The sequence below is a fragment of the Dipodomys merriami genome, unplaced genomic scaffold, assembly GCF_024711535.1.
Source record: "Dipodomys merriami isolate MVZ:Mamm:240054 unplaced genomic scaffold, mDipMer1.0.p SCAF_52, whole genome shotgun sequence".
Lineage (NCBI taxonomy): Eukaryota > Metazoa > Chordata > Mammalia > Rodentia > Heteromyidae > Dipodomys > Dipodomys merriami.
Genome location: NW_027206091.1, coordinates 159,876 through 187,391, shown reverse-complemented (window position 1 = coordinate 187,391; position 27,516 = coordinate 159,876). Strand labels below are relative to the sequence as shown.

The window sequence follows — 27,516 nt, the reverse complement described above, 5'->3', positions numbered from 1 at the left end:
CTCACCAGAGTTGGTGGCTCACATCTTCATCTTAGCTACTCAAGAGGGTGAGATCTGAGGATCTTGATTTGAAGACAACCTGGGAAGGAAATTCTGAGAGACTCTGAAAGTAATTATTATAGTCAATAAAATAAAAAGCAGATCAAACTTTGTCACTAAAGGATGATTCTGTAACTTCACAATTCAACATTCTCTTATCATGAGGGCTTTAAGTGTGACTCATTTACATCTCTCCTCAAGTTTTATTTGCACGTTGCTTACTATCTATAAAAATTTATGAACATTACAGAATGATAATGTTCAAAATAATTTGAAAATTAAAAACAAGTGCATAAAATTAGACAGGAGTGTGGTAGTAGAGGATCTGCTGTGCGGAAGCAAGGAGCGAATGCCCTGCAGACTTCTCCAACCTGCATGGGTCCCTAGTAAAACTTATGCACATGTGAACCCACAGACACTTGTGTGAATGTTGGCAACAAAGCATGTATAATGCAAAAATAGAGGAGTTTGTAGCTAAACCTCAATAAAGTCATACAGGATAGGTGATAAGTTGTACTTTATTTGTTTAGTGGAAATCCAGAACTCTAAAAATAAATCATAGCCCCCGTGCCATCATCATGGTTAAAATGTTAAGTTAAATAAAATTTAAGTTACAGTAAGACATGCAGACTACAGTTCATTTAATAAGCAATCTATGCCATACACATAACGTAGAAAGAGGGCTTTATACAGAATGCAGGGGATTTGTTGTCTATGGAGGAAAAATGTAAGGTTACAGTTATATAAGTAGATAAAGAGCACATTTCTTTTTGGACAATGTCACCTCTTCCCACATTCTTTTCCAGTTTTTCCCTCCCGTCCCCAGCCACAAGTTGTATAATTCATTTTCAACGTAGTGTCCAGTGAGTACCACTGCTGCATTTGTTCACCTTTTGTTCCTCCATTTCTGTGCCCCCTTGCTCTCCCAAAGACAAATAAAAAAGAAAACAAAAACAGCAACAAAGAAAAAAGTTCTCTTGTTTCTATTTCCTGGAGTTCATTTTGATAAATATTCTTTTATATGATCAGCATTGCATCTTTGAGTCTAAGAGTTAACAGTCCTTCTTAATTGTTTATGAAAGCTATTCTTAAAATTGTCTATAGAAGTACCTTCAAAAGTAAAATGTAGCTATATCTTTAAATTATGAGATATCATTATTCAGTATTTTATAGTGAATAACACAATGTTTTATACTGAATTACATCTTGCAATAGAACTTTTGACCTACGTATAGTATGCATATTACTATATAACAGTGTAAGTACTATTTGGATGTCCTGTACTTCGTTAAAGGTAGTATATGGGGCGATCAGTTATATAACATATATATATATATATATATATATATATATATATATAATACATATATACCCATATTTCATGGGGGGAAACATCATTATTTTCAAAGGGGAAAAATAACAAAGTCAAATAAATTCTTGTGAAAATTGTGAGTATTGTGGCAAGCAACTTCTAGCACTTAACCACTTGAGTTACAGCTTTACTTCTGGATTTTTTTTTTTTACGTTTTTATTGTAAAAATGCTGTACAGAGGGGTTACAGTTACATGAGCAAGGTAATGAGTACATTTCCAATTGAGCATTGTTGCCTCCTCCTTTGTTTTCCCCATACCATCCCTTCCCTTCCACCTCCACAGCTACCCACCCCCCACACCCCTGCTGCCAAAGTTGTAAAGTTTGTTTCAACATAGTATTTTGTACATCTCATTGTTACAATGGGTCAACCTGTATCCTTATTTAAGAATTTTGTTTTTTCCCCTCCGCTCCCCAAATTAGTATATACAAGATGCAGGGTATGATATCAAATACAGTGAAAACAGGGTTTTTTGTTGTTATTGTTGTTTATGGGGTTTTTGTTGTTGTTGTTGTTGTTGATCATGGGGCCTGAACTCTGGGCCTGAGTGCTGTCTCTCAGCTCTTCAGCTCAAGGCTAGTGCTCTATCACTTGAGCTGCAGGGCCACTTCCAGTTTTCTGGTGGTTTATTGGAGATAAGAGTTTCATGGACTTTCCTGCAAGGGCTGGCTTTGAACTGAGATCCTCAGATCTCAGCCTCCTGCGTAGCTAGGATTACAGGCCACAGGCGCCCGGGGCCAGGCCTTTTTTGTTGTTGTTTCTTAAATGATTAAGGGAGATAAGTGTCTCGTGGACTTTCTTGCCCAGGCTGCCTTTGAACATCAGCCCTCATATCTCAGCTTCCTGAGTAGCTCAGGTTACAGGTATGAACCTGTAAGCCACCTGGCTTAAATAGAACTTTATTTCCCAGCAAGTATTACAATATTACTATGAATGGAAAATTTTATACTCTCCCTCCCCTGCCACACACACATATTCACAGAGCAATGATACAAAACGTATTACATCTTGACTGCTCTCTCTCTAATTACATATCAAGCCCAAGTTTCCAAATGACTGGATCACAAAACAATGGTACAGAACACTGGGCACTTCACGTGGCCGCTGACCAGAATTACAGCAGTTTCATTCCTTGGCTCAGTTACAACATTCTGCATTGTGAGTGATTTTTGCAAATCTAGAATATTCTTTGACAAGAGAAGGTTTTTAATGGACCGCTGGTTACAGGTCATGTCTGAACTCTCACGATGACAAACAGGTATTTTCTGCATGACTAGCTCACATTCTCCATGATCTAGAAAGTTAATAACTCATGGAGGTAAATAAAGTGTGCTCTGTTTGTTTAAAAAAACACACTACTAAAAGTGCAAAACTCATCAATTCAATATACCTGTGAAGAATTTTATTGAATTTCTCTTCCTGATGTTTTGTTCAATGTATACATCTATACTAGATGAAAAATCACTAGAGCAATTAAAGGTGTGTGTGTGTGTGTGTGTGTGTGTGTGTGTGTGTGTGTGTGTGTGTGTGTGTGTGTGTATGTGTGTGTGTGTGAGTGTATTTTTAACCCTCTTCTAAGGGAAAGGAAAGACTAGGTGGTTACCTTCCTCACCCTTCCCTTTCTTAGGCTTTAGATGAAGATGTTTAGTCAGTCTTCACATAGCTTTTCTTCAACTATGTGAGCCACTAGTGGAAGAAGCAATCTGATACTGGCAGAAATAATGTGAACAAATTATTGAGTGGATTCTGGAAATAGATACCAAGCCCTAGACCCCTATGCCTTCTGGCTCCAGAAGGTTTCTGACAAATCCAATTACTTTTCCATCTTGTATTTCCTTCATGGAGGAGAGACAAATGCTACTCACAGTTATTTCCTCAGGGGATTGAAATTAGGAGAAAAATAAATATAGTCAACATATTTTATATCACAGTGCTTTGCATGTGGGCACTCCAGCTGATGTGCTCAGCGCCCACTGCAATGCAGCTGAGACGCTTTTTGACATTAAAAAATATTCAATTGGCCTCACACCACTAGTATGAAATTCCTAGTTACTCAGGAGTTGAGATCCTGAGGATCACATTCAAAGGCAGAAAAGATTAAAAGACTGTATCTCCCAAATAACCAGCAAAATGCCAAAGTGGAGGCAAGTCACAAATGATGAAACACCAGGAGAGCAAGCAAACTGAGCAAGCCAAAGGCCTGGAGTTCAAATCCCAGGACCAGCAAGAAAGGAAAAATTATATCCAAGTGTACATTGTATGTATCCATCCTCTAACCACTCAACATGATCATGAAGACCACATCTAGGCCCCAAACAGTGTTTTCTTTAGCTTCTACAATACCTAGTCATAATATATTTTGAGTTTTCACAAATGAATGTTACATATTCATATATCATTTATCATCTCTTTTTTGTTTGTTTGTTTTTGTCAATGAAGCTTGAACCCAGGGCCTAGTCAATGTCCCTGAGCTTTTGCATTCAGGGTCAACATTCTACCACTTTGAGTCACTGTGCCACTTCTGGTTAAATGGTGTTTAACTGGAGATAAGAGTCTCGTGGCCTTTCCTGCCCTGAAAGCCCTTGAACCATGATCCTCAGATTTCAGCCTCCTGAGTAGCTAGAATTACCTGCATCAGCCACCAGTACTCAGCTTATCATCTCTTTTAAGATATTTATACTCTAGCTTGTCAATGCAAGTTTTACATTTCCTTTTTAAAAGAACCAGTTCTTTCCTGGCATCCTTTGTCTTAAATGGCATCTGAATCAAATGCTATTTGTTAAAATGCTTGATTATTCTAAGCACAAGCCTAATTTAAACTAATAGCATCTTTTATTTTTCCATACTTGAAGAGGAAAATAAGAGCTATTATGGGTCTTCTCTTCATGAATTATGAAGACATCAAATTGTAGGATATTTCTATAAAGAATTTATTTTTAAATCCTTTGCTGAATCACCCACTGTGTATATTAATTCAAAAAATACAGGCAGAGACTGAAAATAGCGTTTCCGCAGTCAATTAACTCTCAGCTAACTCATTTCTCACATGCTTTCGGTGATGATATGGGGGCTGGAAAAAGGTATCACATTTATTTAATGGATGAAACATTATCTTTTTTAGCAATTATGGTTGTTTGCCTCTGCAGATATGACTCCTTCATCTTGGCTATTTGAGGATGCTAATGGAGCATACGAACCTGCAGGAGTCTAAGTTGTAACATGTCAGGATAATCTAGCTGCCAAATTCCAGCATTGACAAGACCACAGTCACTGCTACTCCAGAGACTCGACCTCAACCTACAGACAAATGTCCATGGCTATTTATGTTGCAAGGGGCTGAAGTGTGTGTTAAAATCTCTAGCTAGACCCCAGCGGCTCATTCCTGTAATCCTAGTTACTCAGGAAACTGAGATGTGAGAATCATTGTTCAAAGCCAGGCAAAAGACTGTGACAGTCTCATGACCATCGAACCAGTCAAAAGCCGGAAGTGGAGGTATTGCTCTAGCAGTTGAGCACCAGCTTTTAGTGAAAAAGATAAGGGAGATCACCCTGGTTCTGAGTCCAATGCAAGGCCAAAATAAAATGAAAATAGAAAATTTTCTTCTTAGCTTCTCAGAATGTGACTGTCTTTGGAGGCAGGGCTCTGAAAGTCATAATCAAAATAAAATCAGTACCAATGAGTAATTCCAATGGAACTGACTTCGTTCCGTGAAGATACAGACATCCACAACGATGCATGAAGACACAAGTACAGGCCATCTGCCAACCAGGACGCTACCCCAAAAGAACCAACCATGCCCGCTGTTGATCTCTGAATCCAAAACTGTGAGAAAATCAGTCTTTTAAGCCACCCTGCCTTTGGTACTTTGCTATGTATGAAAAAATGTACAAAAATTTCTTTTCCTAGGCCTGATGACTATGAGAAAAGAAAAAGGTGAGGATCAAAAGACAACACTTCTATAAGTGCTTGACTCAGTGTTTTGTACTTGGTCCTTCCAAGTTCTCAAATCAAAAATTCATGCCCTTTATCATCCAGAGGCTAAATGTGTCACAATTCCACTGGGAATCCAGAACTATTGGTCCAGAGCCTGGTCATTGAGCATCCTTTCTTTCTTCACAGAGATAATTAGACTTTTTTCTTTTGTTTGGTAGTACTGGGGTTTGAACTGCAGACCTCACTCTTGCTATGCAGGTGCTTTGTCATTTGAACTATGTCCCCAGCCATTCTTTACTTAGTTATTTTACAGGTCGGATCTCATATTTTCATGAGATGCCAGTTTATCTATGCTAACTTCTCCTATCAATGCCTCCCACATAGCTGAGATTAAAGGTATTTACCACCACTTGAACCCAGAGTATTTGTTGAGATGGAAATCTCACTAATACTTTGCCAATGCTGATATTAATCCTTGAACCTTTTGATCTCCATCTTTTCAGTAATTGGAATTACAGGTGTAAGCCATTATCCCTGGCTGAAATAATCAACCTTTTAAATCATGGGTCACACCAGGTAACTTTCCTAGGTTTATTGTGGAAGCTAAAATGTCTTATTAATACACATCTGGGAGTAAACATGCTACACACAACATTTAAAGAGTATTTAGAAAGGAAAAGTAGAGAAATATTATTAGGAGAGAAAGTGTTTGTTGAAGGGGCAGCATTTTGACAATCAGATATACTTTTCCTATTTATTTTATGTAAGAGAAACAATTTAGCTGGACTTTGGTGGCTCACACCTACAATCCTAGCTACTTAGGAGACTGAGATCTGAGGATCGTGACTCACAGCCATCTTGGGCAGAAAAGTCTATGAGACTCTTACTTTCAATTAACCAGCAAAAGCTAGAAGTGGAAATGTGGTTCAAGTGATAGAATACCAGCCTTGGGTAGAAAAGCTAAGCAAAAAGGTGAGTCTCTGAGTTCAAGCCCCAGTACGAAAGAGAGAGAGAGATAGAGAGCTGGGGGGAGGGAGATAATATTTATCTTTTTAGGACAGTATATCAACATTAAGCAAGTTCTTGTTTTCATGCTACAAGTAGGTTCACTAGCATGATGCATTCTCCACTTGCCCAACTCTTAAGAAAACAGTTCTCAGCTTGAATGTGTACTAGAATCTGGTGGAAGGCCTGTTAAACTAGATTGCTGGGTGTCAGTCTCAGTGGATACAAAGTAGACCTAGACATCTAGCTTTTCTAACAAGAACCCAGGGGAGTCTGGAACTGGTGCTTATGCTTTAAAAACCACTGCTCTAAAAGGCAAATGCAAATGCAAAAGGCAAATGTAAACAGCAAAGCACTCAGCTCTCATCCACAAGGTACCTGCCACTGAGGGAGATTTTCCATAGACATGAAGATCCACTTTCAAAACTGCAAACACCTCCTTCTGTTCAAATAAAATTCCATGCTGGGAAAAAAGTAAACTATATTTTGTTCAGTTTGCCTAATGCTATTTGTCATTTAAGTCATACATTGACCATTTAAAAACTCAAGTTCAGCTTTCTTGACATTCTTTTACAGATACTTTATTCCCTTTAGGAAGAAAGTCAGAGAAAACATGGGCAATTTCTTTATATTTCTTCACCTAAAATAACTAGTTGATAATCAGTGGTTTGATTGAGTTAGAATGTTAATTTAGTAAGAAAATTGGCAGATAGATAGAGAACTGTTGAAGTCCTATAATTAAAAATGAATGGAAATTTGAGGGCTGGGTGTCATTCAAGGCTAGGGCTTTACCACCTGAGCTATACCTCTTCTTTTTGCTTTTTGCTGGTTCATTGGAGAGAAGAGTCTCATGGACCTTCCTGTCTGGGCTGGCTTCAAACCACAGTCCTAAGATCTCAGCATCTTGAGTAGCTAGGATTACGGACTCATCAGAGTCATCAGGTCCCAGTGCAAATATATCTTTTACCTCCATCAGATGTGCCTTTTCTTCCTCCAGATGTGTAAAGGGTTTTACACATCAAGATTAAACTTCACAAATTATTTTTAAAAATCCGTCCTTAATACACTTGTTCTTTTGATAGCACTGTGTCTGTCCAATTGATATCTCTCAAAACGTACTGTGTGTCAAAGTCATCTGAGGGCCTTCTTCTTACTCTGGGCTGCAACCCCCAAAGATTCCTGTCCAATTTTTCTGGATTGGGTCCAAAAGGTAAGCCATGTATCGTACCATAAGGACTGCTATTCTAGAAATCTCCCTCAATGACAGATTTGAATCTTCATTTCTTTGTGTCACTCATATTTTTCCCTCTCTATCTACCCCCAGTCCTGAATCTCCAAAAACAATACTCAGGCATTTTTTCCTTGGATTCTGAATGCTCTTCTCAAAAATGACACAAGAGATGAACTAAACATCCTCTCCTTTCCAAACCTCTCTGAAAACATTTCCATAGAGAGGCCAATGAAATGAAAAAACTGGGTGAAGGGAAGGAATTTCCACTCAAGCCTTCAAAGTTGGTGTAAAATTTTTATTACACAATATAAGGCCAAATAAAACAGATTTTTCTAGGAAGATTTACTAAGCCTCAAAACAGAGTTTGTGACCAGGAACATGAATGTGTTCCAATTTCCCTTTTCTTCCTTTCTTTCTGAAAAGTTATGTTTTTCTTTTATTGGATATTTTTTCTTTCTTTTTCTTTTTCTTTTTTTCTTTTTTCTTATCTTTTCTTTTCTTTTGGTCCTAGGGCTTGAACTCAGGGCCTCGTTTTCTTAATTGGCTATTTCACTCAGGTCCAGTACTCTACCATTTATGCCTCGCTTTCACTTTAGGCTTTTTGCATAAAGAGATAAAGAGAGATTCTTCTAGAAGAATCTCCTGGACTTTATTGCCTAGGCTGATTTCTAGCCATGATTCCCAGATCTCAGCCTCTTGGGAAGCTAAGACTACAGGTGTGAGCCTCTGGACCCCTGCAACTCCTTGGAAGCTAACCTGTAGACTCTCACCTCCCTGACTGCCAGTCCCTGTTCCACATCTAAATAAATAGCTGCTGTGTTCACACACTTTAAAGTACCTGACATTTCATTTCACTTAAAAAAAAACTTGTAATACTTGGTATGTTTCCTCAGTGTGCTTTCCCTTTCAATATCTTCATTGTATAGGGTCCCATATAATGTTTTATGCTACTATGATCACCTACCAAAATTCAGCAACAGAGCTTCATATACAATAAAACTCTGGAAAAAAAATCTGTTCATTTTTGAACATTTATGTAGACCTGACAACTTTCAGAGTATGTATACACACCTATCAATATTTGGATGGCATTTATGCACAAGCACACATATACACATACTCACCATCATTTGAGCACCTTCCATATTACAGTTTTCATTAGATGTTTGATTTCAAACTCACACTCACCTAGCAAATTGATTTTATTCTTACTTTATAAGATGAAAACTTTAAACTTTGGAATATTAGATTACTTTTCCAAGTTCATACAACTTTTAAGTAAATTTAATTAGATTCGTCCTTTTTAACCTGAGTCCCTCCTCCCTATACTTTCCATCTGTTCCTACACACAATGAATAAGCTGGGATAAAAGCCAGTCATCAGGCCAGTCTAGAGGCTGTAAAAGCACATTTTTAATTTTGCAAATGTGAGATTTCTCTTGGTCCCCTAAAAGGTAGATAAAGAACAACATTCTCTGGAAATTACACAAGGAGATATTCACAATTACTTGTTAAAATTTACTTTTAAAAAAATTTATTTTTTAAACAAGTATCCATTTTATATTGCTTTCCTATCCTGGTGTTGAAGATAAGTTCTTCAAGAGTAGGGTATAAGTATTACTTATATACTCATATATATATATATATATATATATATATATATATATATATATACTTATAAACTCAGCCTCAATAACTATTTGTGAAAAGAATGAAAAAATGAGTGAATACAATAGATGACACCTCTCAGAAGGTGATCAAGGTGTAAATGAGAGTCCAGTATCTCTAGGCAAAGATTTAATCTTCACTTTGCAGGGCAGTAAAGTGTATATGTTACCAAATTAACACATTACTGCTTGTCATCTGATTTTTAACATATTTATTTCATTTTGATGCCCTCTAGGGGGACAGATTCATTTTCTCCTCCCATTAAAGAATTAAAAGGCAGGAAAGGATCTAAAACAAACAAAGTTTGTTTGAAAGTGAAAAGAAAGCTTTGAAAAAAATTAGTGAGATGCCCCAGCCATTCAAAAGAAGTCCCATGGAGCCCTTTGGAAGGAGATTATTATAGTAAGGAGCTCCTCCCATATGTCCTTCCTGGGACTTTGTGCTCAGTGATTGCTTGATGGTGCTTGCAAATCTTGACATTTGTATTGCAGCATGGAACATAACTCACAACTGTAAAAGTAGTATATTTTTTCAGGTAACTTGGGATGGGTGGGTTGGGAGAGATGGGTGAGAATGATAGAAGGGGTGACATTGATCAAAATGCTTTCTACTCAGCAGGACACCGGTGACTCATGCCTGTAATCCTAGCTACTCAGGAGGCTGAGATCTGAGCATCAAAGTTCAAAGCCAGCCCAGGCAGGAAAGTCCGTGAGAGTCTTATCTCCAATAAACCACTAGAAAACCAGAAGTGGCACTGTGGCTCAAATGGTAGAGCACTCGCCTTGAACTGAAGAGCGCAAGGACAGAGCCCAAACCCAGAGTACAAGCCCTACGACTGACAAAAAAAAAAGCATTATACTCATGAACTGACATGTTGAATTAAAATTCCTTTAGACACTACTTAAAGATAATAAAAATACATTAAAAAAGTAAAATATGTAAAATAGAAACTTTACATCTATTACCTATAGCCTAAATAAATTTTAACATTTACAAGTAAACATTTTTTCATGTGTTCAGTATTTATATTTATAGAAAATATAATTCCATAGTTATGTATAAAGAAATAGAAAATTGCATTTATGAAATACATATTATAATGTATAGTTTAAAAAATAAAATCCTGTCTACATAGCTTAATGTAAGCTCATAAAAACAGTATGTATATATGTGTGTGTGTGTGTGTGTGTGTGTGTGTGTGTGTATTTTAGAATGGAGTTAGACATACATAGTAAGTAAATATAGTGATTATATTCCATTTGAATTACAACAAATAGCAGCACAAAACAAGATTGTGATGGGATGTAAATAAACAAAAATAGAAAATAGATTACCATAGCTAATTCCAAACTTTTACTGTTGAATGTACTATTCAAATTATATATAAAAATCATATAGTTAAGTTATATGTGTTTGTGTGTGTTTAAAATGTGGTTTAACAGTACATTAAAATACTCAGCAACCATCACTATGACATTGAAATTCTATGGCCTCAAAGATGCTTTTATTTTGCAAAACACACTCTTCCTCAGATGGAATGAATGAATGAATCCTTTCAGTGTCCTAGCAGCATGTCTAACTAGAGGTATTAGTTACTTCTCAAACAAGATTCAACCTCGTCACTTAATGACCATACTTTAGATGCTGTAGAAAAAGGATTTTCTGTAACCAGACATAACAGAAAGGGGAAAACACACATTTATTTCCAGAAAGAAATAAGAAATTCCAGCCCCAAAATATTCCTGGATATAACCAATTGCTTAATATTTATGGTCAAGTATCAACATATGCCCCATCCACATATATATATATGTCATTGGCAAAATATATGTCTTAGCAAAATAGCATACCTAGAATGATGTGTTGTAGCTTCAAATGTAATGTCCCCTAGATACTTGATCTGAGCTTGCTACTATTGAGATGTAGTCTAATAGGGAGAAAGTGTAATCTAATGGAAGCTAGGTCATGGGAACAAGCAAGCCCCTGGGAAGGTATATCAGAACCCCAACTCCTTCCTGTTTCTTGCCTGCCTTGGTTACAGCACCCTCTTCTACCACCAGTTCCCGCCATGATGCCCTGCCTTGTCACAGACTTCAAAACAGTAAGGCAATTCACCATGGGCTGAAACTTCTGAAGCTATTAACAAAATCAAGCCTTTCTTAAGTAGATTAGCTTAGGGTATTGTTGTTGTTGTTGTTTTATTGGTTGGCTGCTACTCAAAGATGAAATACTCAAAATGAAAAATCAGCAGAAATAAATTGAAGGAGTTATTACCTGTGTATTTCTGGGGACATTTTTTAGTGATTGCTAAATATTCATAGTTCATGAACAAGTAAGTACAGAAATTCTGTCTGATTCAATTTTTTAGTTAGTACAACACTTATTGACCACACAGTGTGGCTCATTTTTAATTTGTGTCTTGTGTGTTTGTTTTAATGTCTGTCCTATTGTAGTCTAACATACTAACAGAATTCTCATATTGTATGCATTGTTTTTTATTACAATCTTGACTTAAAAGTCATATGGGAAGTTGTTAAAAGTGCAGGTATTGGTGGGCACTGGTCTATTCATACCTAGCTACACAGAAGGTTGAGATCTGAGGATTATGATTTGAAGCCAGGCCACACAGGAGAAAGCCCATCAGAGAAAGCCCATTATGTCCAATTAACCAGAAAATAACCAGAAGTAGAGTTGTGGTACAAGTGGTAGAGGGCCATCCTTGAGGGAAAAAGCTAAGGGACAGTGCCCAGGCCCTGAGTTCAATCCCTATTACTGGCACAAAAACAAATGGATTAGTTTTAGATACAAAATTATTCATGTGATATGATAATAACTGTCAAACACACAGGTAAGTAAAACCCTACATAAACAAGGCAACTAACTAACATAGTAAGTGTTTGTGGGGTAAGATAAATTTTAGTATTTTTCTTTTTCAAACTTATTTCAAGAAATATATATTCTTGCTCTGTTAGAAAAAAAAATGGCTTACTACAGTGTCAGTGTTCAGGTTGAAGACCGTTTAGCAATTTCCAATTTTATGGGCATAAAATGTAGCTTTTCATGATATTTAGTGTTTAGGAAAGTGGAACCAATTTTGCTCTCATGGCATGTTAGGCAAACATATCCTCTTTTACTTTGGCTTTCCCATGGTTAAACTTAAGGTAAGTACATAAAAGGCCACCTCCTGAACAGAATACATTGTACCTTGCTGGTGGTAAGTTTTGTATGTATTATTTATCTGTGACCAGAGCACCATGAAACCCAGGAGCCATCAACTGGGAAAAATCATGGTGCTCTAAAGTGAATGAACCTGACTCATTTACAATGAGTCATCTATGAACTGGAACTCAGGGTAGATGCTATCCACTTTTTAAAACTCTTCTATTGCTGGAATTAATTTTACATCAGGAAGAACTTAGTTAATTTTTCTCCTAGTTACTATCATTGATATGTATAGTTAAAAGTCCTTTTACACCACAAAATCCAGTATGGTGACTGGCAGTTTCCACTTCTCTCTAAGTGAAAGATTTTGGAGAATTTATATATATAATTTAGTAAAAATTTCCAAAGAGAACTACTGATAGGAAGCATTTTTGTACTTTTCTAGATTGCAGAGGGCTCCTTTTCATTAAAAAATGTGTGTGTGTGTGTGTGTGTGTGTGTGTGTGTGTGTGTGTGTGTGTGTGTGGTTTGACCCTCAGGGCTGTCCTCTGTCTCTCTGTCTCTCTCTGTCTCTCTGTCTCTGTCTCTCTCTCTCTCTCTCTCTCTCTGTGTCTCTCTCTCTCCTGGGGCTTGAGCCAGGGAGAGAGAACCTGGATATTGTCCCTTAGCTTTATGGTTAAAGGCTGATGTTCTACCATTTGAAGCACAGCTCTGTTTTTGGCTTTTTAGTGGGTCATTGGAGATAAGAAAACCATGGACTTTTCTGCCCAGACTGGTTTCAAATTTTAATCTTGAGCTCTCAGTCTCCTGAGTCCATAGGATTATAGGTGTGAGCCATCTGCACCCAGCCCTATGCTTTATTAAAATTATTAACTGGGAAAATGAACTAACTACAACTTGTATTTCACAAATAGAACACACCTAGCAGAAACATCACAAGACAGAGTATAACCAGAATAGCAACAGCCACACAGACCCCTTCAAATTGCCTACCACTCCCAAGGGTAACTATGACCTTGCCTTCTAATGAATTAGCTTCTCTAAAACAATTGTGTGTGTGTGTATGTGTGTGTGTGTGTGTGTGTGTGTGTGTGCCTGGCCAGGCACTTCAACTCAGGATCTGGTCTCTGTCCCTGCACTTTTTGCTCAAGGCTAGCTCTCTGCCACTTGAGCCTCAACTTTACTTTTCTGGATTGATAGTGGTTAGTTGGAGATGAGTGTCATAGACTTTCCTGCTTGAGCTGGCTTTCAATGGTGATCCTCAGATCCCAGCCTTCTGAACAGCTAGGGTTACAGGCCTGCATTCTGCCTAACACACATACATACATACATACATACATACATACATACATATATATATATATATACACACACATATATACACACACATATATATATATATATATATATATATATATATTGCATTGTGGACTTTTTCTCTCTGGTGTATTCTGCTCCACATTGTTTGGTAATTCATTCACTTCCTTGTTTCTAATTGGTTGTCCTCATCCTGGTACTGTACTACATTTATTGAATAACTCAGTGTATCTATCCATTCTACTCTTTGAATTTCTTTTTTTTTTTTTTTGGGTCCGGTCGTGGGGCCTGAACTCTGGACCTGGGCGCTGTTCCTCAGCTCTTCAGCTCAAGGCTAGCGCTCTACCACTTGAGCCACAGCACCACTTCCGGCTTTTTTCTTTTTGCTTATGTGGTGCTGAGGAATCGAACCCAGGGCCTCAGGTATGCAAGGCAAGCGCTCTACCACTGAGCCACCTTCCCAGCCCCCTCTTTGAATTTCTTAAATAACTCAATGTATCTATCCATTCTACTTTTGTGGAGTATTCATGTAGTTTATTGATTTAGGTTGCTGATTCACGTGTTTTACTTTAAAACAACATGTTTACCACAAGACGTTAATACAAGAAGAAGTACAACTTTCTTGATCATGTTATTGTAAAATCCACCAAGGAAGGCCAAGCAGGTACCTCCCTTTCCTGTCCACGCCCCTCCCCCCCCCAGTATCTACCTCGAGTTGCCTAGGTAACTAGCACACCTGGAGGTAGTTACCTCCCCACTCTCTGAGGTCACATCCTGGGCCCCTCCAAGTCAAGCCTCCATGGACTGAGACAGCTTCCACAGCTCTGTGGTCACACCTTCCTCCTCCTAGCCACAACTTCCCTCACCTGGCCACACCTTCTCCCCAGTGCCTTCCCTAGATTAGCCAGAGCTGAGCAGCTCTGTGCCCACTTTGACCTTGTGAGTCTCTACTATACAAGACAGGGCAGCAGGAAAGCATGGTCTATCTTCTCAAGTAACTGTCAAGATTCCACCCGCAGTGGGTACTGATCTGGGATGGAGGTACTCCTGGGCATCCTGGGGCGGAGGTGGCTCTGAATACAAGACAAAAGAAATGGAGAGTAAACTGTTATCTGACCGAGAAAAACAACAAAAACCTGGTATTAGGCAAGGGGAGTTATAGGTAGGGAGGCAGGAAATCAGGAAGAAAATTGGATGTTGATAGAATTACATTATAGCAAGGGAAATTCTAAGAATCTTGTGGTAATCAAATTTTGTTAGATTTATGGATATGATGGAAATAGAAAGACTAGAAAAAGAAATCAGGCTTTTACAGTGTCTCCCTTGACTACTGTTAGTAAGATGTAAGCACCATTCAGGACTAAAGGACTATTAAAATACAAAACATATTCTTGGATTATCTTTTCCTGAGATGATACTGCAATCCAACTGAGCATATGATAACAAAGAGTTTATTATTGTGTGAACAATGGTATCTACAGTGGACTCTTAAGGCACAATTAAATACAAAAAAGAAGGATAATTAAGAGTAGAGCATTGCCAGTTAATGATTAGCTTATTATAACCAGTTAAGAACAGCTGGTCTCATCTGTCTGAGAGGAGCATTGCCAATAGTGAGAATGTTATACTTCTACTATGTGTAGATGGTCTCCACTACAAATATGCAATAGCCATGGCATCTTCCCTAAAGTATTACAGGTCTGCACATAAAACAAAGATTCAGTTACATAGGTGTTTCAATAAAGTTGGAAAAACAAGGCTTTGGGTGATAGGAGAACAGATACCACCTTATGTGAAGATAATCATGTGAAATTAATTCATTAAAAATGTGTTATAAAAATGAATTATTAGGTGAGGAATCTATAAGTAGACATTCTATTCTTTCTGGTATATGGAGAACAGATACATTTTTACTTTAGTCTGAGACCCTCCAGAGTGGCAAAAACTTAAGTGTCTGGAAGTGTTCTTTGTCATGCAAAATGCCCTGTAGAATGAAAGGAATGTACTAGGTGGTTTGTTTATACACCTGCGGCACTACTGGGGAGGATTAAGACAAAGAAATGTGAAGTCACTGATAGAGGAGTTAAGACAGCAATACATTGTGTATATATACCACATTTTCTTGATCCATTCATCTACTGAGGGGCATCTAGGTTGGTTCCATATCTTAGCTATGGTAAATAATGCTGCAATAAACATAGTTGTGCTGGTAGCTTTACTGTGGTCTTGTTTGTAAACATTTGGGTAAATGCCCAAAAGTGGGATTGCTGGGTCATAGGGGAGTTCTATGTGAAGTCTTTTGAGGAACCTCCATACTGCTTTCCAAAGTGGTTGAACAAGTTTACATTCCCACCAACAATGAAGTAAGGTTCCTTTCTGTCCACATCCCCTCCAGCATCTGTTGTTGTTAGAGTTCTTGATTTTTGCCATTCTAACTGGAGTGAGGTGATATCTCAATGTTGTTTTGATTTGCATTTCTTTTATGGCTAGGAATTCTATGCCTCCATCAGAAAGAATGACATTGCCCCATTTGTTAGGAAATGGAAGAACTTGGAAAAAATTATATTAAGTGAAGTAAGCCAGGCCCAAAGAAACGTAAGTCCCATGGTTTCCCTTATTTGTAATATCTAGTATATGTATGAGTCAAGCGGAAAAGGTCAGATAATATGATGTCAGGAAAATCAACCCTTAGATGTGTATTTTAATGTTTTTTTCTTTCATGCATGTGTTTCTAACGCATTTATAACATTATCTCTTCGTTGCTTTGTATGTCGCTCCCCCACAGTATAACCCCTGCTTTCACTATATTTGATGTCAGTATAACTTGTGGAGGAGATGGGGAAAAACCAGTTGTTTAAGGATACAGGTGGACCTGTTGCAACAATGAGAAGTACAAGTTGTCATGTCCAAAATGAGCTTTACAACGTCGGTGGGGGGGGGAAGGGGGGAAGGAGAAGGATTGGGATTGGGGGGGAGGGGGGAGGCTGGGAAGGGATGTGAAGGGTAAACAAAGGAGGAGGCTGCAATGCTTGGTAAGAAATGTACGCATTATCCTGCCCATGTAATTGTAACTCCTCTGTACAGTATATTCACAAATAAAATAAAATTAAATTAAAAAAAAAGACAGCAATACATAAATTTTAAAATCTGTCTCTGGATTGTCCTAACAAACCAAATTATTGGAATCCCAACAACTAGTGTTTTTTTTTTTATTTCTATTACAAGCACACACAGTCCCGTGTGTGTGTGTGTGTGTGTGTGTGTGTGTGTGTGTGTGTGTGTGTGTGTGTGTGTGTGTGTGTGTGTGTGTGTGTGTGTGTGTGTGTGTGTGTGTGTGTGTACAGGGATTGAACTCATAGCCTGGGCATTGTCCTTTAGCTTTTGCACTGAAGTCTAGCACTCTGCCATTTGAGTCCCGGCTCCCATTCTGGTTTTTTGCTGGTTAACTGGATCTCAGAATCTCACAGACTTTTCTGCCAGGGCTGACTTTTGAACCTCAATCTTCAGAACTCATTCTCCTAAATAGCTAGAATAACAGAAAAGAGCAATCTACTCCTGGATTGTCAGCTTGTTTTTGAGCAAGATTGCTTAACATATACTTTTATATAGTTAATTAGGGAGTTACATGTATTTTACATATAATTTTAAATGTTCTGCATATAATGCAGAGTCTCTAAAGCCAATAATTTTCACAGAAGTAGTTGGACTGCATCAATGATTTATATTATTATGAGTTACTTGAATATACACTGGTCAATGGGCTTCCTGGTATAGTTCCACAACTACTGATCTTTAGAGGTGACACAGAACAGCTTTATGCAACATGCTTCTCAAAATTTAATACAAAGATGTCAATGTGTTGAAAAACAAAAAGTTTAGCCTCTCTTCCACATGGATATTTTGTTTTATATATTTTCATAATTATGGGAAATTGCATTATTTTAAACTTAGACTTAATTTCATTTCTTCTGCTTTTTTGAGCTTTAAAAGAAATGAAAATTACCTTCAGGAAACTACTTCTTTCTAGATTATATGGCTTTATCTGTTTTACTTTTGTGAATTCCGACTCTTAAATGAAGCAGTTGCATTCTCCTGCAATTTAATCACAGAAGTGTGTTTTTAAATGTTATGAAACTCAGAAATATTTCACTGACAGTTCAAGACACTCAATTTTGTCGACAGTCTCTCTGAGAAATACGCTTTTGACTTCATTGCATTAAATAATCCTTTCAATAGTAAAACTTGTGTATCTACTAAAAAGCTTGCAGTAGTTGTTATACTTATGAAATTTCTCATAAGTGTTATGCCTCAAAGTTTTTCTTTGTCTTTGGAAACTTAATATAATTTTATAAAACAGTTCATAGCTGGGTGCCAGGAGCTCATGCCTGTAATCCTAGCTATTCAGGAGGCTGAGATCTCAGGATCAGAGTTCAAAGCCAGGCTGGGCAGGAAAGTCCATGAAACTCTTATCTCCAATAAACCCCAGAAAAACAAGAAGTGGCACTGTGGCTCAAGTGGTAGAGCGCTGGCCTTGACCTGAAGAGCTGAGGGACAGCGCCCAGGTCCAGAGTTCAAGCCCCATGACTGACATAAATAAATAAATAAATAAATACATAAATAAATAAATAAATAAAACAGTTCATAATAAAGAACTTCAAATTCCCTCTGCTGAGCTCTTGAGTGGTGTTACAACACATTTTGCTGCATGAAACTAAAAGAGAGAAAAGTGAACTGATAGGTGACAGAAATCAAAGGTGGCAGGCCTCACTAAAATGCTGAATCACATAAGATGGACCAATCATGGAGCTTCTTGTTCTCATAGTGGCTCAGGCTCCTGTCCAAATGCTTCTTTTCATAATGCTGAGTGTTTTCCCTAAAATGCTTTTTCCAAAATGGCTTGGGTGCTTGCTCAGCCAATGAACAGTGCTGGAGACTTCTGTACATCACCTTTATAATAACAATAAAAAAGGAGCAGGGGGGAAGTTGAGGGGGGGGCGTTAAGGATTTTTGTCCCTGGTCTGTGTTGTTGAGTTCTATTCGTTGTTTTTTTGTTTTGTTTTGTTTTAAGCTCTCACACACTAAATGGAATAAAAAATGTACAAAATGTCCTTGTCTTCTTTGCTATTCTGTATCCATTTTAAATGTTGATTTGCTTGAATATACCAAAGCTAATAAACATGACATCTAGCTAATTGGTATTATTGTAAACAGAAGGTTTAAGTAGGAGATGATTTTACTGGCTGTTTGCCCAAGACTATCTTGAGATGAAATAAAATCTGAAAGAGAGGCATGGAGGTGTTTATTTTGAGGGAATAAGAAAGGACTTGTGGGGTTTTGGTAAGAATGAGCTTATTAGAAATAGTTCCTGAAATCTTTACACTGAAAATAAGAGTATAAATTACAAATTTAAGATATAGTTTAATAGGTAACATTCATATCTTTAATTTTTAAGTAAATTATTTGTATGGTGTGCATGTGTGCGTGTGTGTGCCTGTGTGTGTGCCTGTGATTCTGTGTGTGCGTGTGTATGTGTGTGTGTGTGTGTGTGTGCACGCGTGCTTCACATTCATACTTGGCTTTTTTGTTCAAGATTGTTGCTCTACCACTTAAGCCACACCTCCACTTCCATCGTTTGTTAGGTAATTAAGGCTAAGAGTCTCATGGACTTTTCTGCCTGTGTTGGCTTTGAACCATGATCCTTAGATTGTAGCCTCCTGAGTAGCTAGGATTACTAGTGCCAGGCACTTACCTTTTCCCTTCATAACAATCTTTTAACTTTATATTGCTTTTAGCAACCATCCATCTAATCTACTTGAGGGTTTGTTGTATTCCTCCCAGAGGTCAGAGAGAACAATTAGAAGAAAAGTTCAACTTAGTAAGCACTTACTTAACAGCCACTGTCCTAAACACTGGAGTAAATCTTCGTAATAACTGTATCATTATCTTCATCACTTTATAAATACTGATCCAGGACATGATTTAAGTAAATGTGTATGTTGTTATGGATGATGAAATCATGTATAGAGTGAATATGACTCATCCAACCAAACAAGATGAGGTGTTTGTTATTCTTTTAACTTATGCACTCTGAAGCTCTGCATCTGATTTCTGAAGCACATAAAGGTTGATTGAAACATAAGGTTTCTGTGCATAGCTTATTTTTACAGAAGAAACTCCTATGGCCTGAAATGTTCAAGGTTATAGCAAAGGCATTTGTCTGCATGTAGAACAGACTCCATGAAATGTGGCAGCAAGGCTCACACTTGTCTCCACAAATCCATAGGTTGATATTTACTTCTGCTACAATAACATACCATCCCCTTCCAGCATCCTATGACACAGGCTCATAGATGATCTGTGAACTGTGAAGGTGCCCCCCCTTCCCTTCCCTTGGTGCTTATGTCAGGAAGTATGTTCCTAATTCAAAAAGAAGAACTGATGAGAGAGCATCCAGGTATCAAATGGTAGCTAATAGCATGTCTGCTTCATGCTCAGTTTTGTGTACACTTATATGCATTTAAATACGTTAACAAATAAATACCAAAAAGTTGAAATATGTTTTTGTGGGAGGTGATTCTAGGAGAGAGGAGGAGGTAAAAGGAGAGAGAGAGAGAGAGATAGAGAGAGAGAGAGAGAGAGAGAGAGAGAGAGAGAGAGAGAGAGAGAGAGAGAGAACACAGTCATTATATTCAATGTACATATGTGAAAATGGAACCTTGTAACTTGAGAGCATTTGTGGGGTCTGAAAGATGAGGAAAAGGGTGATGTTAATCAAGATACATTGTATTCATAATCTGACTTGTTCTGAACCCCTTTTGTACAACTGTTTAAAGATGATAATAATAAAAGATGTATGTTAAACACTTCTGTTGGGTTATAATAACATGGATTTTTTTCCTCTTTCTTTATCTCTTTCAGGTATGGAAAAATTGTATCCACAAAGGCAATTCTTGACAAAAACACAAATCAATGTAAAGGTATGTGGGAGGGCCTCCAGGCCTGAAGGCCTTGCCTATCCTATTTAATTCACAATTGTCTTCCTGGCAAAAGAGGTCTCCCAGCTGCACAATGATCCCAATGTGTGGTATATGGCAAACCTCTTTAATAATGCCAATGCTTTGATGAGTTGTATTTCTGGTAACATTGCTCATTAATTTTTTTCATTAACAAACAAAATGAAAACCACAAATCAGAACAAGTATCAAATTGCTTTAGCAGCAAACTAAATTACCTCCTAACAACTTTGTGTTGTCTGATGTGAATGATATTATCAGTGATGCAAATTGATTTCCTATATAAAAATGAGGATCACTGGGGAAAATGTTCCCATGTAAAGCATGTTTTAATTTCTCTGTTCTTTGGAGCTCTAGTAAATTTGTTGACTAGGAATGAATTTACTGATGGTGCCATTATATCTAAGCTTTGGCTATAAATATCTCACAGGATTTTAGGGTTGGTATTTTATTAAGGTCAGGCTCTTTTCTCCTGAAGCATTTCAGAAGTTGTTTGACTACATCTGTGGCTAATGTTTCTTCATGTTTCAGAATGCTACACATTTTTAAAGGTTATATTAAATATTTGTGAATATATATGGTCTCTCTTGCATGACAGAGTTCTCACTGGAATATTGGGATGCTTCTTGTATATGTTATTTGTTATTCCTCATCTATTCTTTATTATAATACTGAAATCAAGAAATATGGAAAAGTCAAGAGCATTTTTAAGCCTGGCCAAGTTTTATATGGAAAAATAAAGTGATTGGTATCAGAGGGTTAGTATCAGCTGGTGCTGAAGGTAGTCGAACTAAACTACCATTTGTGTGACTGAAGACAGTTATACATTGTGCCTTCTATGAACCTGTGATTATAATAAGGCCTGATTTGTAGAGTGTTGTAATGATTAGATAAGTTATACGTGGATCATTGACAATACCTGGTAGCTTTTGTATAAAAAACTGGCAGTATTTAGTTAAATTTTGTTGTTGTTAAGGTATATGCTATAAGTAATATATCATTATTTTACTATTTCTCATACCTGTTCTGTAGTCTCTTCAAAAAAAGTACAGCTTTAAGAGGAAAAAACGCTGGTTTTAGTTTTGTTTATATTTTGGTTATTCTTTCTGGGATGTCTTAGTAACTCATGACTGTTTCTTTGTTTGGGGAAAATAACTTCAAATATAGCAAAGAATTAAAGGAGGATGCCATGCATTGCTTTTTTAAATAAGGCAGAGCTAAAGATCTTCTTCATGACTATTGCTTAAGAAAGAAGTGAAAGAGTTCAGGTGTTTGAGTGAGATTGTCCTTAGAGAGCATAAATTGGATTTGGTTTTTACTGAGATGCTTGCCTTTCAATCATTTGCAGCTTTGTCTCCAGATGACGACTATGCTACTAGAACCAAGCATTACAGAGACAAGGACGCATATATTTTTATCTCTAAACATGTGATATGATATGTTTGTCATGAGCTGTAAGTTGGTAGTTAGCAAGATATGGGAAAGTACAGACATTATTCTCCTTAGAGAGGAAGAATTAATCTTGATATATGAACCTGTAATTCTGTTTTATCTCTGAAAGATATGTTCTGGTTCTTTCTTGCATCCCACCTACACCTTGTAAGAAGTGGACAGTAGTCAAGCTGAAACAAACACTTCTGTAGTTAGAGGGATCATCAGGAACTATTTCATCAAAATCTTTTTATTCAAGCTTATTCTTTTCTTGGGTGGTGGCTACAACAGTTACATTCTGTGTAATATAGCAACATAAAACAAAACAGTAACCATCAGGCCAAAATGGCCAGAAATTGCTGAACAAAGCAGGCAATAACACCAGATGGGGAGTAATGAAAACCAGATCACAGTTCCTTCAGATATTCAAACACAAGGACTGAATAAGAACTATTGTTACAAGCTATGAAAATTTGCACCAGCCTGCTGTGCTTTGTTTTGTTTTTCTGGATTTTGCCCCTGAATCCAGTGGATTTTCAAATTTTCAGAGAAAATTACATGAGAGTAGCTATTGAAAAGAAGTTATAAATCATAAATGAATTCCGTTATCTCGGCCTTTACATTCATTTGAAGCTTGGCTTTCCTTTTCTCTGTCCTTTACCCTGGTTCGTTGTTGTTACTGTTTTTTTTGTGTAACAGATTATGTGTTTAGAGCAGTGGGAATAAGTAATGGATATTTCATACAAAGTTTCCATGCCTAACAATCATAACCCTAACAAGAGGTTTGAGTATGCCAAACATACCAACTCACTTCTAAGAGTATGCTGTCATAGGGTGGTTGAGTTACATTTATGGAAACTTACGTTGCCTTCGACATTTCACTGGGTCCTAGAATCAAAGTTCAAGACAAGTCTTCAAAAAATTCTGAAACCATTTATGAAAAATAGCATTCATTCCTTATGAAATCACAAAATTATTATTTCTTCTGAAGAACTACTTCTGCCTACTACACTTACTTTTTTAGAAAAAGATAGAGTCCCCTTAGATTGTGTCAGAGAGTGATGTGTGACTTTGTTCTTGGACTAAATTTAGTTGGTAGTTCATTATCGTGTTACATATTCTTTCAAAGATATGTTTAGGTTACTAAATATGAGGCCATACATCTGGATGAATTTAGAAGTAATTTATTTTTTATTTTACAGCTAATGCTTTGGCAAGAGGCAGGTGAGGGAAATACAGATTACTATGCTAAACCTTGTAAGCCATAAGACAGGATATGCTGGGTTTTTTTGTCATATATATATATTTTTTTTTTTTTTTGGTGCAGTCATTACAGGGTATGACATAGCTCCTACCAAGTAGTAGTGACACCTGGGCATCATGACCTGGTATCAATGACACCCTGTGTGTGCTTGTGTAACCTAAACTCCGGAATTCTGGCTGATAGTGCACTTCCCTTTAGTTTTTTGCATGTGAAAACAAAACCAGCAAAGGAGGAAACCAAACACCATGTGGTGGAAAGCCCCATTTCCAGTGCCCTTTTTTTTTTCCTGAAAGCAGTACAAACTAAAATAAATGTTCTGTGAAATTTATGAGGCTGAGGAATTGCATTTAGAGAGGAGTAGATACTTCTGCCAGGTGGGCCCACAGTCTATTGAGCAAGAAACTCATGAAACAAAATGACCTGAAAAATACACATTTATTCAATTTTCAAATAATGGGATTAGAAGACTAAAAATAAAAACAAAACCTAGATATAAAAACACTTGGATTTCAGACAATGATTTTTCCCTTGGGAATACCAGAGTGCTATATTTCTCTGTTTCTTTAGTAATTTTACTGTAATATCAATTAGACATTTTACTCTAGTATCAGTTAGACATTGATTTTAGCACTCATCATGGGGAATACATAAACTTACATGTAAGTTTTGTTTGATATGTGTATTAGCTTTTATTTATATTCCAAAAAGTTTAGTTTATGTAGGAACTTTGGTACCTTCAACAGTGCAGCAAGTTTACTCAAGATTATTTTATAGATACTATTTACACAGAATTTTCATATTGGGTTTTCTTTGAGAAAATGCCATTGGTCTCACATAGCCAATGATAGGAAAATGCACTCACTTTTGTGGTAAATTGACTCTGTTCCTTATCTCTAGATCTGCCAAACAACTATAATAAGGGAAAAATGTAATATTTAATTGTTATTATACTATATTAATTTTGAGAAGTTTCTGTAATAAATGTAAGCAAAAGAATGCCCATAATGTGGCTTGAAAATTATATACTTTTTTCCCCAGTAGTATTTGCTTCTAATATTATTAAATGCACATTAGTCAAAAGTAATAAAAAAAAATAAGCAGGGCTGCAGTGACTTACACCTATAATCCTAGTGATTCAGGAAGTTGAGACCTGAGGATTGTAGTTGGGAAGCAGTCTGGGAAAATAAATCTATGATACAATTATCTCCAATTAACTAGCAAAGAGCTGGAACTGCAGGCATGGCTCAAATGGTAGATTGCTAGTTCTGAGCAAAATTCTGACCCTGAGAACAAGCCCCAGTATCAGTAAAAACCAACAAATAAATAAAAGAAATACAATACTACACACATTAGATTTAACAGACAACAATAGTGTATTAAAATAATTTTCATTAGATATTATTTATTATTAAGCCTTCTTCGCTGGTGCTGTTACACATACAAAAATTATATAGTTTTATTAAGGAAAAAATAAGTGATTATTGTAGAATGCACAAGGTCTTAAAAACAGGATGTAAGACATCTATTACTTCAACACATAATTAAAATGTGGCTTTTTACTAATGTGGCTTTTACTAGCTGAATGGAAATCCTTTTTTTCCAGATCATTGTTTGCTATCCTGCAACATTCATTTGCCTATAATTAGAATTCAACTCATACCAATACACAAACATGTTATGGTCTTACTTTTGCTAGCCCGCCTCAATTATATCCGAATGACTTTTGCCAATATTTAAGCACTTGACAAAATCACCTAGTATGAGCTCTACCTGGGATTACACATCACCTGCCTTACTAGCAAGTTTGCGTCCCTCCTCTAAATTATAAATCCTACAGTTTCCAGATCTGACTTACTTTCTGTTGTCAAGATACTAGACACAGGACAGTTCCAAGTGCCTACTAAGGCTTCAGGTCTTTCCTTTACCTGAGAACCCTTGATATCCTCTCAGTGAAAAGCCTAAATGTGGCCAGGGATGTATTTCAGAGGCTAGTCAAAACACCAACGGTGCCAAACATATACTAGCATATGTTTCTCAGATTGTTCTTTAAAAGTAATCACTTCTAACTCAGATTTAATTATTAATGTGGAACTCTTCCTTTCACTGGTTTGAAGTTAATCTATTTATACTCACCAATGAATGTATATGGAAAGATCTAGGTAAGAATATATTTAAAATAATGTGCAAACTATAAAAATACATAAAGCCTACATATGATGTATATATGTATGTTTAGTTCATTAAAATTTGTAAATTTTCAATGATACATAAATGATCTTCGAAATACAAAAGTCCATATATGGGACTGGGGGTATAGCTTAGAGGTAGAGCATTCACCTAGCATGTGAAAGACTATGGGTTCTATTCTCAGCACCATATATACATATGTATCAAATTAAAAACAAACAAACCAGGAAATACACACTATGCTAAGGATATAGCTCAGTGGTAGAGGATTTGCCTAACATGCCTGAGTTTGATGCCTAATACTGCCAAAACATAACCCAAAACTTACACATTTCAAGGATTTTTCTCTTTAAGTCTTTACCAAAAAAGCCCTCTAAGTCATAGTCTTAATTTTCTTGGACAAGTTACATAATATATCTGAACATCTGTTTCCTCTACTGTCAAATGAGGTTATTTATACTTACAAAGCAAAAAATATTTTCAAGATTAAATGAAACCATGTTTGCTAAGTGGTAGGTACACAAATAACTGCATTTACATATGTAAATGTTTCTGTGGCCTTAGAATTGAATTTCTTCTGCTAGGAACCAGGTTGTTTAGAGCGCCTACACATCTTACATAATTTAACACAGCTCTCAGTAAATCTTAAATGTTGAAGGAATGTGTGTCTCATGAATTGGCATGTGTGTATGGAGACTGGCTTTGTTAACAGTGAAACAGTCCTAACAGATGTTTCTTTCATACATATTGGTACTGGCTATGTGATTTTTTTTTTCAAGGTCATTCAACCTGAGGTTTTTTTTTTTTTTTTTTTTTTTTTAACAAAAGACACATTCCTTCATAGTGGCAGGTGGTAGCAGGGTTCCTTCTAATTGAAAACCCAGCCAGGTTAAAAAAAAAAAAACCAAACTTGCTTCTTTGTTCATTCTACAGTGTTGTTTCTCAAGTTCAAAGATGTAAAGACTTTCTCTTTTGGATTTATGAAATCATGGTAAAAGCATGTAACATTTAAGACACTGTTCACAATCATTTGATTTGATGCTTGCCCTTGATCTTACTGTACTGGTACTGGTTAATCACATCACTATAAAAGTAGACATTTTCTTTCCTTTACAGAAGAAATGAGAATTCTGAAGTTTAAGGAAGAAAAACCCGTGCACATAGCAACATAACAAAACACAAAAATAAACAAAAAATAAGAGTAACAAAGCCAACACTCTAACTTAGCCTAAGCTAAGTTTGAAAGATGAATGTATGTTGTTCTGCAAGTGTCTATAAGCCAACTCCAACATTTCTTTATTCATTAAGTATTGGTAATGTGATGATTGTTTCATGGGACTATTTTTAAAATTGGCATGGAATCAGGTGCCTCAGGCCTGTAAACTTAGTTATTCAGGAAAATCTGGGGATCACAGTTCAAAGCAAGGCTGGGCAGAAATATTTGTGAGATTCATATTTCCAATTAGCCACCAAAGAGCTGGAAGTGGAGGTGTGGCTCAGATGATAGAAAGCCAGCCTTGAATGAAGAGACCAAGGTAGACTTCAAGCCCTATACCAGTATAGAAAGAAAAAAAAGAAAAAGACAAAGAGGAAGGGAAGAAGGAAGGAAGGAAGGAAGGAAGGAAGGAAGGAAGGAAGGAAGGAAGGAAGGAAGGAAGGAAGGAAGGAAGGAAGGAAGAAAGAAAGGAAGGAAGGAAGGAAGGAGGGAGGGAGGCAGATAGGATGGGAGGGAGAGATAAAGAGAAGCAAAGAAAGAAAAACACAAAGATGTAAGAACATAAACACATACATTCCAAAGTTGTGGTTCAGGAGAAAGTGGAGTCTTTAGTTTTGGCCTAGGAGAAGAACCCCCACTTTCAATGTGAATGAAGCATGAGGTAATGATGTGTACTCC

The 27,516-nt window shown here is 36.8% G+C and overlaps 1 protein-coding gene across 1 annotated transcript in view; it reads left to right on the top strand.

Moving 5' to 3' along the window:
* LOC138811277 (RNA-binding motif, single-stranded-interacting protein 3-like) overlaps positions 1-27,516 on the top strand; it is a 770,298-nt gene that overhangs the window by 655,526 nt on the left and 87,256 nt on the right. The window contains exon 5 of the mRNA XM_069999013.1: positions 20,646-20,704. Within this exon, the coding sequence (XP_069855114.1) occupies positions 20,646-20,704 (59 nt within the window). The remainder of the gene's footprint in view (positions 1-20,645; positions 20,705-27,516) is intronic.